This window comes from Syngnathoides biaculeatus, chromosome 12 (genome assembly GCF_019802595.1).
Source record: "Syngnathoides biaculeatus isolate LvHL_M chromosome 12, ASM1980259v1, whole genome shotgun sequence".
In the NCBI taxonomy this organism is placed as follows: Eukaryota; Metazoa; Chordata; class Actinopteri; order Syngnathiformes; family Syngnathidae; genus Syngnathoides; species Syngnathoides biaculeatus.
The window spans coordinates 4059619-4071788 of NC_084651.1; the positions used below are offsets into that span (position 1 = coordinate 4059619).

At 48.0% G+C, this 12170-nt stretch overlaps 1 protein-coding gene across 1 annotated transcript in view; it reads right to left on the reverse strand.

Moving 5' to 3' along the window:
• Positions 1 to 12170, reverse strand: part of LOC133510110 (pro-neuregulin-3, membrane-bound isoform) — a 188939-nt gene that overhangs the window by 50487 nt on the left and 126282 nt on the right. The window contains exon 2 of the mRNA XM_061837805.1: positions 892 to 1021. Coding sequence (XP_061693789.1) covers positions 892 to 1021 — 130 coding nt within the window. The remainder of the gene's footprint in view (positions 1 to 891; positions 1022 to 12170) is intronic.

The following is a 12170-nucleotide window of genomic DNA, read 5'->3' on the forward strand; positions in this document are numbered from 1 at the left end:
CATCGGCTACTCGTTGTGAGAGACTGTGTGCTTCCGTCCAGCAGTGGTTCACTGCGCTGGATCGGTTTTCATGTGCGGTGAGAGTGCGCGACAAGTGCGCAATTGCGCAGTGGCGCAGCTCCGAGGGAACATTGGTCAAGACTACACAAAATAAACGACGCGTTTCAACACCGATGTACTTCTACTCGTAACAAGTTTGACCCGCGTGATTTTTTTTCACGCTCGACTGTGCAGATTTGCGAGTGCGACGCCGCCCTTCAAATCACAGTGACTTGACGCCGCCACGGTATGGAATTTATTTTGCTTTGTAATAGAGGAATAGATGAAATATTCGGTTGAAATCGTCAGCCAGCGCTCCGAGGAATGCAGCGTTATCTTTGTTGTCGTTCCCGTCGGGACTGCGTTGCGGGTCTTTGCTTGCACGCGTGCGGGCATGACGACGAGAAGGGTGAAAACTGCACGGGCAGATGACAGCAAACGAAAACCCAAAACCGTGAAAATAATTTTCAACGTGTCAATTCACACTTTGAAAACATATTTTCCCAGGTGCGTAACGGACCTCCATTATGTATGCGGGCTGAAATAGATCAGCCTTTCTAGAATATTCCAATTTCTCGAGCCGTACCCGCACGGACTTCATTTCGCCCCCGCCGAGTTTTGAGCTTCCACCGACTCGGCCGCTTTTCATCTCAAATCTCGTTGCCGTCGGTGCCCAAAACCTCCCCCGGTATGTCCGAACTACTGACCAAAGACATCTTGCTCTCATCGCTGAAATAACACCGGTATCGTTTTTGGCATTTCTTGAAAAATGATGAATCGCCCCTTCGCTAGCGAACCGCGCACCGCGCCGTCCGAGAGCTCGCGCGGATCTCGTTCTGGGCTCGAGCTTACTTGCAGTGCTTGTGAGGTCCGCTGAGGGTCTCGATGACGAAGCACTCCCCGCCGTTGAGGCAGTAGGTCAAGTCCTTGTCGTGGCACGGCTTGAAGTGCTCCGAGCGCAGAGGCGGGGCCGTCGGAGACGCTGAAACGCAAAACAGACAGACGAGCGAACGTGCGTCAGGCGTCTTCAGTCGGTAGAAGTATTCCCCCCCGGACCCGAATCCCGCGCAGGTCGTCCCACAACCGCATAAATCCATCATTCCCTTCTTATACCCCAAACAAGGACTTGAGCGCATCTGAAAAACCGCTGCTTGTGCCGTCATGTCGCCCGCGTGTCGTTGAGCAATCGCACAACTTCGAAACATTTCTAATTAGCGCCAGAGAGAGCGAGAGGGAAATCCCTCCGAGCCGCGGTGGCGCAGTCTAATTCCTTGAATCCGGCATCCGGACGCCGCCATTAGTCCTCCTCGCTTTCCTCTCGGTGTGCAGACACGGCAAGGCCGGCTGAACCTGGAACGCTTGGACCCAGCCCGCCCCCCCCAGCACGGGTCCCCTTACTAGCCATCGTGGCTCGGTTGGTACCGGGGAGTTGGTGGATTAGTGAAGGGGGGGAATGGGTTTCAACGAGCACACGTGAAACCTACACTGACACGACACACGGGAGCGTCCCTCAGGGGTCCGTCTCGAGTCCTCGGTAAAGATGCCGAAAGCGAAATCTGTGACGGAGACGCTCTCACCTGTCAACCCTCACATTGTCAGCGATATATTTATTTATTGATCCGCCATCCTGCTTTTGTAACGGTGTTTGTTTTGGGGAGGTGCTCCTTTGTGTGGGCCTCCCAGAGGGTGTACAGTAGAAGCGCCCCCGCCCCGAGTTTGATCAACGCCGCAGCTACACGTCAGTCGCGGAGCAGGAAAACTGTCCAATTTACCGGCAAGACTGACGGAGGAAAAAGGCAACGGCGGATCGATAAAACAGCGGAGTCGGCCGACGGCAAACACCCCCCGGGGGAATCGGTTTTGCGTGCGCGCGCGCGGACGAGTATACTCGGGCTTCGCACTCTCGACACATTTTTTTTCTTCCGAGTATTTTCGCCAGCCGACATCATCCATTAAAGATGAAACGCGGCGCGAAAAAATTGGAGCCGACTTTTCCAAACGGCCTCGTCGGCTCCTCTGTCAATCAATCGCATCGTTACGCTCGCGCCGACATTTTTTTTTTGTTACAAAAATTGTGGCGTCGAGCGTTTTGGGCGCGACAACAATATCTGTAAAAAAAAAAATAGAAGAAACAATATTTTGGGGCCGTGAAAATATGACTTGTTATTCACGATAAAGTATAAAAAAAAAAAACCATGCAATATTTTGCTTTTAGAATGACACCTTACGTGGGCTGCTGTTCCCATTTCATGCAAAACTCTTAAAACGCAATATTTTCTCGACAAAAATGGGTCATGAAAATATGAAAATGTTCTTCCTTTCCTAAAAAATAATAATAATAATTGGGCTCGAACACAAAAATAAAACCTACAATAAAGATGTGCCTCTTTCGCCGTTGAAATGAATTAAAATGAGGATAAATCCATCCGTAATCCAGGCCGCTTATCCTCACAAGGGCCGCGGGCGTGCCAGAGCCTAGCCCAGCTGTCTACGGGCAGGAGGCGGGGTACACCCTGAACCGGTCGCAAGCCAATCGCAGGGCACATCGAGACAAACAGCCGCACTCACAATCACACCTAGGGGCAATTTTAGAGTGTCCAATTAATGTTGCGTGTTTTGGGGATGTGGGAGGAAACCGGAGTGCCTGGAGAAAACCCACGTAGGCATGGGGAGAACATGCAAACTCCACGCAGGTGAGGCCAGAATTTGAACCCCGGTCCTAAGAAATGGAAGGCTAACGCTCTGACCAGTCACTCCACAGCGCCCCCTACCACAATTCATTGTAGTGTAAAGCAAGGGTGTCAAACTCATTTTTCTCGCGGGCCACATTGTTGTTTCGATTTCCCTCAGAGGGCTGTTATGACGGTGGAACAAAAAATTTATTATTTAATCATCTCATATTTACATCATCACTTTTTGAACAAGTTTTGGAATCTCAAATTTATCATTTATGATACATGACAATTTGAAATTTGGGATCAGATTTTGACAAGCATCATGGAAATTCACACTCGAGATCTGGCTTCGCGGGCCACATAAAAGCATGCGGCGGGCCGGATCTGGCCCCCGCGCCTTGAGTTTGACACCTGTGGGGTAAAGCGTTGAACAGTTTGTGCACAACGACTGAATGCTGCAATCCAATTCAGTGTGCTGCTCCTTGTGCTGTGCCCACCTATGGCCACCGGGAGGCAGTAATGAGCAAAACGGTCATGCAGACAAATAAGAAAGAATAATGAGCCTCTTTGACTGTGACCCAGTTATAGTTTTCATTTTTTACGACATAAAACACGCCCCTCCGACATCTCGCTCTATATTTCAGTGTTTCATTTTTCCATTTAGACAGGGGACAATTAATGTCATGTGCTAGCGTTAGCGCACGGCGGTGCTGGCGATAGCGTTAGCATTAGCGTGGCAGCGTTAGCGGTGGTGCTAGCGTTAAACCCTGTGTACCTTCTTTCTTTGTAAATATCTCCTGTTTCAATGTGGGTTTTTCATAGAAAACATTAAATACCATAATTTCCGGCCTATAAGGTGGGACTTTTTTCACACACTTACAACCGTGCAGCTTATGCGGTGATGCTGCTAATTTGTGCATTTTTTTTCCCCCCAACGGCCGCAATGGGGCACTCATTGCCGAAAAGGTAAGAGACCGAGTATATGTCCTGGGGGAAGTGCCTTTTACCGGTCCGGCACTGTTAGCGCTGCGCTAGCGTGTTACTGCCGTGTCTCAGTTTTTTTTTTTTTTTTTATTTAGCTGGCCCTGTTAGCGTGAGCGCGGCGCTAGCGTTAGCCTTAGCACGGCGTTAGCGTGGAGCCAGCGTTAGCGCTGCGGCGCTAGTAATAGCGTTAGCATTAGCACCGCGGCACAAGTGATAGTGTTAGCGTGATGGTGCTAACGTTAAACTTTGTGTACCTTCTTTTGTTATAAATATCTCATGTTTCAATGCGGGCACTTTTACACGGCTGTGGCCTACGTCATGTACCAAATGGTATTTCCTTTACAAATGTACTGGGTGAGGCTTAGAACCAGGTGCGCTCTGTAGGCCGGGACCGACGTAGCGGCACGGAAATGACGCGTTCTACCGAGCAATACGCGGCGCGCCGCCCCTCGCCTTCTATAAAAAGCAGCAGACGATAAGCACACGGTGATTGCACAAAATCATGATACATTATACACAAAAATTATAATTGCCGTGAACGAAAAAAAAAAAAGCCTCATTCCAAGGACCCCCCGTAGGTGTCCAACACCAGCGCCTGACGTAATCTCCGAGCGGTGCTTGCACAAACGCAGCAAGGAAAGAGAAAAAGATTTTGTTTCACAAAAACACAATTTGTTCAAGAAAATACATAAATATCACAATTTTGCTATAACTGGCTCATTTCCTCTATAAATGCAATATTTTGCTATTTGCTGACAAGAAGGCTCCATTCAGGTCTGCCAATACATTTTTTATACGGATATGAAACAAATAAAATGGACAAACATCAAGCAATTACAAGTACTGGAGAAAATAATGCAATAATTAGTCTATTGACATATTAAAATACACGAGGAGGCCTGAAGTTGTGCGTGTGTGATGACACTCGAGTGTGTGTACTTGAGCGTGGCGGTCTCGACGGGCGCCGCACGGATAATCCACGGCAGCCTCTGCAATGCAGATGCTCGGCGGTGACGCGCACGCGCGGCCGGCCTCATGCGGACCCATCCAGCGGCCGCGACGCGCTCGGGCGTCGCCCGGTAAAAAAACGCGAGCGGAGACCGTCGTCGCGCCAAATAAGTCGCCAAATGCAGGACTCGGAGACGCGAGCATGATGTTAAGGCTTGGTTTATTCCAGGAAGAGGGTCAAATACGGTGTGAGCGGTCCGAGAAGGCGGAGGTACAGAAACTCTGGGCTAGGCCGGACCCAAAAACGTGACGCGAGGTCTGAGGACGAGGAGAGAAACTAGGAAACATGAACTCGGACTTGACTATGACTATGAAAACGTATACTAAGACAGGACTATACTGAAACGCTGTGACGAGGATAGCTCAACACTACACTAGTAGTCAGCGGTGGAGGTTCCTACTGTCAGTGACTCTCCTTTTTCCTTTCGGCTTGTCCCGTTAGGTGTGGCCACCGCACCTCATCTTTTTCCAAGTAATCTCGTGCATCTTCCTCTCTAACACCCAACTGTCCTCATGTCCTCCCTCACAACATCCATCAAGCTTTTCTTTGGTCTTCCTCTCTCTCGCTCTCTTTCTTCCCCGGAAGCTCCATCCTGACCGTCCTCCTACCAATTTCCTCACCCTCTCGCCTCTGGAAATGTCCAAACCATCGAAGTCTGGCGTCTCTAACCTTGTCTCCAAAACATCCAACTTTGCTTGAGCTCATTTCTAATCCTATCCAAGCTGCTCACTCCGAGCGGGAACCTCAACATCTTCATTTCTGCCACCTCCGGTTCTTGTTGCTGCTGTTTCTTCAGTTCCACCGTCTCTAATCCGCACACCATGGCCGGCCTCACCGCTGTTTTATAAACTTTCCCCTTCATCTTACCGAAGACTCTTCTGTCACATAGAACACCAGACACCTTCCGCCAACTGTTCCAACCCCGCTTGGACCCGTTTCTTCACTTCCTTACCACACTCACTCATCGCTCCGTATTGTCGACCCCGAGTATTTGAAGTCACCCACCCTCGGCATCTTGGTCCCCGTATCCTCACTCTTCCCCCTCCGCCCCTCTCATTCACGCACCTGTTTTTCTTCGGCTAATCTTCATTCCTCTCCTTTTCTCCTTCTTCGGCAGACATGACGAGTACGCCGACAAAAAAAGTCTCAAGAGGGGATGCGTGAAAACAAAAAGGAAGTCGGCCATTTTGGTTCAAAATGGTGCTCTTCGTAGGAGCTTTGCCTTCTAGATAATTTTTAATTTTGTCTGTTAGGTACCGAATATTGAGTTCCAGTCATTTGCGGCCGAGCACGTCGATCAAATCACAAAACTTTTATTAATAGCTCATCTTATAACTCCATGTTTTTGTTTATGAAAATGCAACCTCGTTGCACAAAAAAATCCCTCAAATGTTCCCCGTCGTCTCTTACGCAAGACGCTCCCCTTCCGGCACCGGGTCACATTTCAGCTCGTTAGTCATGAAAACACGCGACGTCGCCCGCCCAAACGTTACCGGACCGGACCCCCGGGGGTCAGAAGTCAGATGGTTACCGATGACAATCGCCACTCTCGCGCCGCAAGGGTGAGCGAGAGCAGCCCTTTCCAGACGTCCCACTTTCCGACTCCTCCTCCACAAACGTCGCGTTTCAACGCCATTTTTTTTTTTTTTTAAGCTTAAGTTCACGCGGGGACGGGGGCTAATTGCTCAGCGGGGACGCCGATAACCCGGAGAAGAAGAAGAAAGGACGGGAAAATATGCAACACCGTGAGCTCCGGGGTATGTTCTGATCGCCCGTTTGAGATCTCTTTTCTCAGTCCTTGAGAAAAATCGCTCAGAGAAGACGCGGCGACGCAATTTTGCCCTCGCAATTTGGAGTTCTTAGCCTCGAGAGTCTCGTGTGGAAGATACAACGTGACTTTGACTCCTCGGCTTCTTGGTCTTTTGTTGTCATGACAGCGCAGCGCACGGGAACGACTTCCAGGAGCAAGGCGAGAACGCTCCGGGAGACGATCAAGTGCCAGAAACCTCGGATGAGGGCGCCCGAACCATCTCCAGGTGTATTTGGGGCGCAAAAACTGCATGAAGACCAACAAAAAAGGCTCGATCGATTCCAAAGATCCTCTTTTTACACCGAGTCAATGCGCGGTACCCATCACCATGGCAACCTCACGTTCCTCGAAGATTTGAGAATGAAAGTAAAGATCTGATGGCCAGTAAACACAACACGACATCCGTCCATCTACCCATCCATTTTCTTTCCCGCTTATCCTCATGAGTGTCGCGCGGAGTGCTAAGCCTAACCCAGGGTACACCCTGAACTGGTCGCCAACCAATCGCAGGGCACATGGAAATTAATGACCAGCCGTACTCACATTCACACCTTGGGGCAATTTAGAGTCTCCAATGCATGCAAGGTTTTGGGATGTGGGAGGTAACCGGAGTGCCCGGAGAAAACCCACGTAGGCATGGGGAGAACTCCACACAAGCAGGGCCAGAATTTGAACCCTGGTCCTAAGAACTGGAAGGCTAACGCTCTAACCAGTCATTCCACAGCGGCCCCTACCATAATTTATCCATCCATCCATTTTCTTTGCCACTTATCCTCACGAGGGTCGCGGGGAGCGCTGGAGACTATCCCAGCTGTCAATGGGCAGGAGGCGGGATACAATCAGAACTGGTCCCCAGCCAATCGCAGGGCACATTGAGACAAACAGCCGCGCTAACGATCACACCTATGGGCAATTTAGAGTGACCAATTAATGTTGCATGTTTTTGGGGTGTGGGAGGAAAGCGGAGTGCCCACCCGGAGAAATCCCACCCAGGCACGGGGAGAACACGCAAACGCCACACAGGCGGGTACAGGTATCGAACCCGGGTCCTCAGAACTGTGAGGCCAACGCTTTACCAGCATGATCCACTGCGCCGCAGCGGTAAATGTCATGGTAAATTGTTTGACATTTAAAATGAAAATTTATTAAAAATCACGTTGACATTGATGTTTTGATTAAAAGGGATTTCTCACAGTTCTGAAGACCGGAGTTCAAATCCCGGCCCCACCTGTGTGGAGTTTTCAAGTTCTCCCCGTGCCATCAGAGACCCTCAATTGCCTTTAGTTATGAATATGGGTCCGAATATTTGTTTGTCTTGGTGTGCGACTGGCTTGCGACCAGTTAGCTGGGGTAGACACCGGCAGTCCTGCAACCTTTGTGAGGATAAGCGGCTCAGATAATGGATAGTTATTGATGGGGAAAGATAAAAATGTACGGTATCAGGAGCAATGGACGCAAAAATCCGAGGGCGAGGACGAAGGGGTGCGACTGCGATTGGGCCAAAGTCGTGACATGTTTTTTAAGAAAAAAGGGAAGTCTCGAGCCGCCGAGTCTCGTCGCCGTCAACACTTTTGGGACGGCCGAGGCGGGCCCGGGAAATGCCATTTACCGCTGACGCCGCCCGCTAAGTGCAGCTGACAAAGCCGGCGACGTGCGAGGAAGACGCGGACGACTCTTTGTGCCGCGCTCCGTCTCCGTCTGTAACCGTGACAGCGCCCCCCCCCCCCCAAAAAAAAAAAAAAAAAAAAACAAAAAAACAAAAGAAAGAAAAAGAAAGAAATAGAGCCGTCCGTCGCAGCGATTCCGTTAGCAACCAAACCCAAATAAGCGGAGAAAAACTGCCCAAAACCCGTACGTCCAAATATGGTCAATTTCACATTTTTATATTATTGGTGTATCGGCACATATTCTGCCATTTTCAGGCATCGATAAGCAATTGAAAGTGTTGAAAATAGTTTGAGAAATAATCTATTAGTAATTGTGCAACAACTAACGACGAAAAGTCAAATCAATCAACAAAGCTTTGCTGCCATCTTGTGGCGGTGTGAGGCAACGACGAAATTTTGAGAGGGGATGTCGTAAATTTGTTATAAATACGAGAGTTACGACAGCCAATAGGCGCTAGAAAAGAAGTTCTTTTTTTTTTTTTTTTACAATACTGTCCTATTTTTTCTATATTAAAAGCACACAAAATTGAGTATTTGTTTTTTGTTTTTGAGGGGGAGGGCAGACCGGAACAAATTATTACCATTTCAATTCCTTTCAATGTGAAAAATTGATGTGGTGTACACGTCTGTTCTTCTCAATGGACTTCCTGAACTGGCAAAAGTACAAAAAAAGACTAAATTGCCCCCATAACCTTTCCGGTCAACCAATTTGTGTTTACCACCATCCGGCACGCTCGGTTCCAGCTGACTGAGCTCGGAGACGGCGTCAGAAATGAATCAGACGAGAGCTGACGTGCCCGAAATGGTTTTGTTTTCTTGATGAAATGAACACAATCGAAAATGTTATGAACACGAATTGGGACTCCTCGCCAGCTGCGGCCGAAGACGCCGCGCTCGTCACGTTCCACCTTCTGAAAAAACTTGCGCGCATTTTTAGAGGTCATATTCGGCAAAAATGAATACTGTAATTCCTGACCTACAGTATTTTAGTAATGGAAATACCATTGGGTACAGATGTACGCCGCAAGTGCTCACCATGAAACACGGGATATTTACAAAGAAAGACAGTGCACAGTTTAACACTAGCGCCGCCGTGCTAATGCTAACGCTATCGCGAGCACCGCCGCGCTAACTGTGCCAGTTAAAAAAAACATACTGGTAAAAATCACTGAGACACGGCAGTCACACGCTAGCGCAGCGCTAACAGGGCAGGACCGGTACTAGTCACTTCCCCCGGGACATATATTCGGTGTCGCTCAAGTGCCCCCTTGTAGCCGTTAGAAAAAAAAATGCACCGTATAAGCCGCAGGGTTGTAAGCGTGTGAAAAAAGCCAGAAATTGTGGTATTTAATATTTTCTATGAAAATCCACATTGAAACATGACATATTTACAAAGAAAGAAGGTACACAGAGTTTAACGCTAGCACCACTGCGCTAACGCTGCCACACTATTGCTAATGCTATCGCTACCTCCACCGCGCTAATGCTAACACTAACACTATCACTAGCGCCAGCGCGCTAACGCTAGCGTCATGCTCTAACAGGTTAGTTAAAAAAAAACATACTGGTAAAAGTCACTGAGACACGGCAGTAACACGCTAGCGTAGCGCAAACAGGGCAGGACCGATAATAGTCACTTCCCCCGGGACATATATTCGGTCTCACTCTTACCTTTTCCGCTTGAGTGCCCCCTTGTGGCCGTTAGAAAAAAAAATGCACAAATTAGCAGCATCACCGCATAAGCCGCAGGGTTGTAAGCGTGTGAAAAAAGCCGGAAATTACGGTATTTAATACTTTCTATGAAAAACCCAAATTGAAACATGAGATATTTACAAAGAAAGAAGGTACACAGAGTTTAACGCTAGCACCACTGCGCTAAAGCTGCCACGCTAATGCTATCGCTAGCACCGCCACGCTAACGCTATCACTAGCGCCACCACGCTAACGCTAGCGACGTGCGCTAACAGGCCAGTTAAAAGAAAACATATTGGTAAATATCACTGAGACACGGTAGTAACACGCTAGCGCAGCGCTAACAGGGCAGAACCGGTAAAAGTCTCTTCACCGATGACATATATTCGGTCTTTTACCTTTTCTGCTCGAGTGCCCCCTTGCGGCCGTTGGAAAAAAAAAAACACACAAATGATCCGCATCAACGCATAACCCGCAGGGTTGAAAGTTGCGGCTTATAGGCCGGAAATTACGGTATTTCATATTTTCTATGAAAAACCCACATTGAAACATGAGATATTTACAAAGAAAGAAGCTACACAGAGTTTAACGCTAGCACCACCGCGCTAATGCTGCCACGCTAACTCTAACGCTATCACTAGCGCCGCCGTACTAAGACTAGCGCCGCAGGGTTGAAAGCGTGTGGAAAAAAGTTGCGGCTTATAGGCAGGAAATTACGGTATTTCATGTTTTCTATGAAAAGAGGATATACGATAGAGCGCCGGCCTGACGCATCGAGTCGGAAATGAAACAATGAGATGAATTATCGAAATCTATATAAGCGTCCTCGGGTCACTTGGGAAGCGCTGCTGCTCTGACTCCAAGTGATAATAACGAATTATTGTTTGACTACAGGGCACATACACACCTAACAATTTACGCGCACATTCACACCGGCGGACAATTTTGAGTCTGCAATTGGCCCACACCCATGAATTTGATACCAATACCGATACCAATTCTGCTATTTGCCAGAATAAAATTCTGATAACCGATTAAGTGGGAAAAAAATATATAACACTCATTAACTTTTTTGGTCCTCCTTAACGCTTAAAAGGACAAAAATATGAATTACAAGTGGAAAGCATTTGTTCAACACATCCATCCATTTTCTTAGCCGCTTATCCTGAAAAGGGTCGCGGGGAGTGCTCATTTGAACCTCATTATCTTTGCCTTACTTTTTAATGTCTTATTGTGAGGGGGGGGGGACGAAAGCGGCCAATTTTGGATGATTCGAAAAGGGCAAATATCATCCAGTGAGGCGATTGATGAGGGACTAAATTTAAATTTAATATAGAAATAAAATTTATACACCGAGTATGATCTTTCAAATAAAATAAAACGGGAAAATCATTGACATGTGCGCATTTTACGGGTTACATAACATTCCCGATCAAATTTGAAATGGGGGGGGGGTGTTCAGAATATCACAATAAACAGGCTCAGTTGACGAGACGAATTCCGTACCGCAAAAGCGCGTTTCCATTATTAGAACACCCCTAAGTCCGCCTTGGCAGGTGGCGCCGCTTATCGACACCCGCTAATAATCATAAGCGATAATAACCAGCAGCGGCCATCCGAGGGGGTTCATTATATGCGATGCTATCAATAAGTGACTCTTTGCGCGGTGAACGCGCGCATAAAAGAAGGAGAGAGGATCAGATAAGATTGAGTGGAAAATTGCGCGCCACACTTGGACGCTCGCGCCATGAAGACGTCTTATCGTTCATAAAACTCCCGCGGCCGCCTCGCACGCAAATGAGCCCGCGCGTGCGAGTGTCTTGTCATTTCTTCGCAAAGCGACATCGCTGACTACTGGCCTGGCATGCGCATGACACGTCTCTGTCGCCAGCCTTTAAACTGATCGTTCAGGACCCGCATCTGATTATGTCACGATATCATCACCCGCCAAACACCGCAAAAGAAAGACTACACGCTTTTTTTGGTCTGCTTCGAGTGTTTCCAATCATCGGTGATTAGAAGGACAACATGGGTTAGTTTCGCCAAAAAAAACCCCACCAGTTTCTGACCAAAAAGTGGACAAAACCATAAAAAAAAATTGACGCTCATAACCTTTGCTCGTGTGATATCTCTATAACTATAAAACGACAAAAACAAACCTGTAATTTATGCACGCATAGACAACGAAAAAATGCGTCATGGTGACGAGTTCGCAACCTTTGGTCTAGGAACTGTGTCATCTTTCCTCACGATCCCAAGATTTATTTATTTCATATTTTCTATGAAAAACCCAC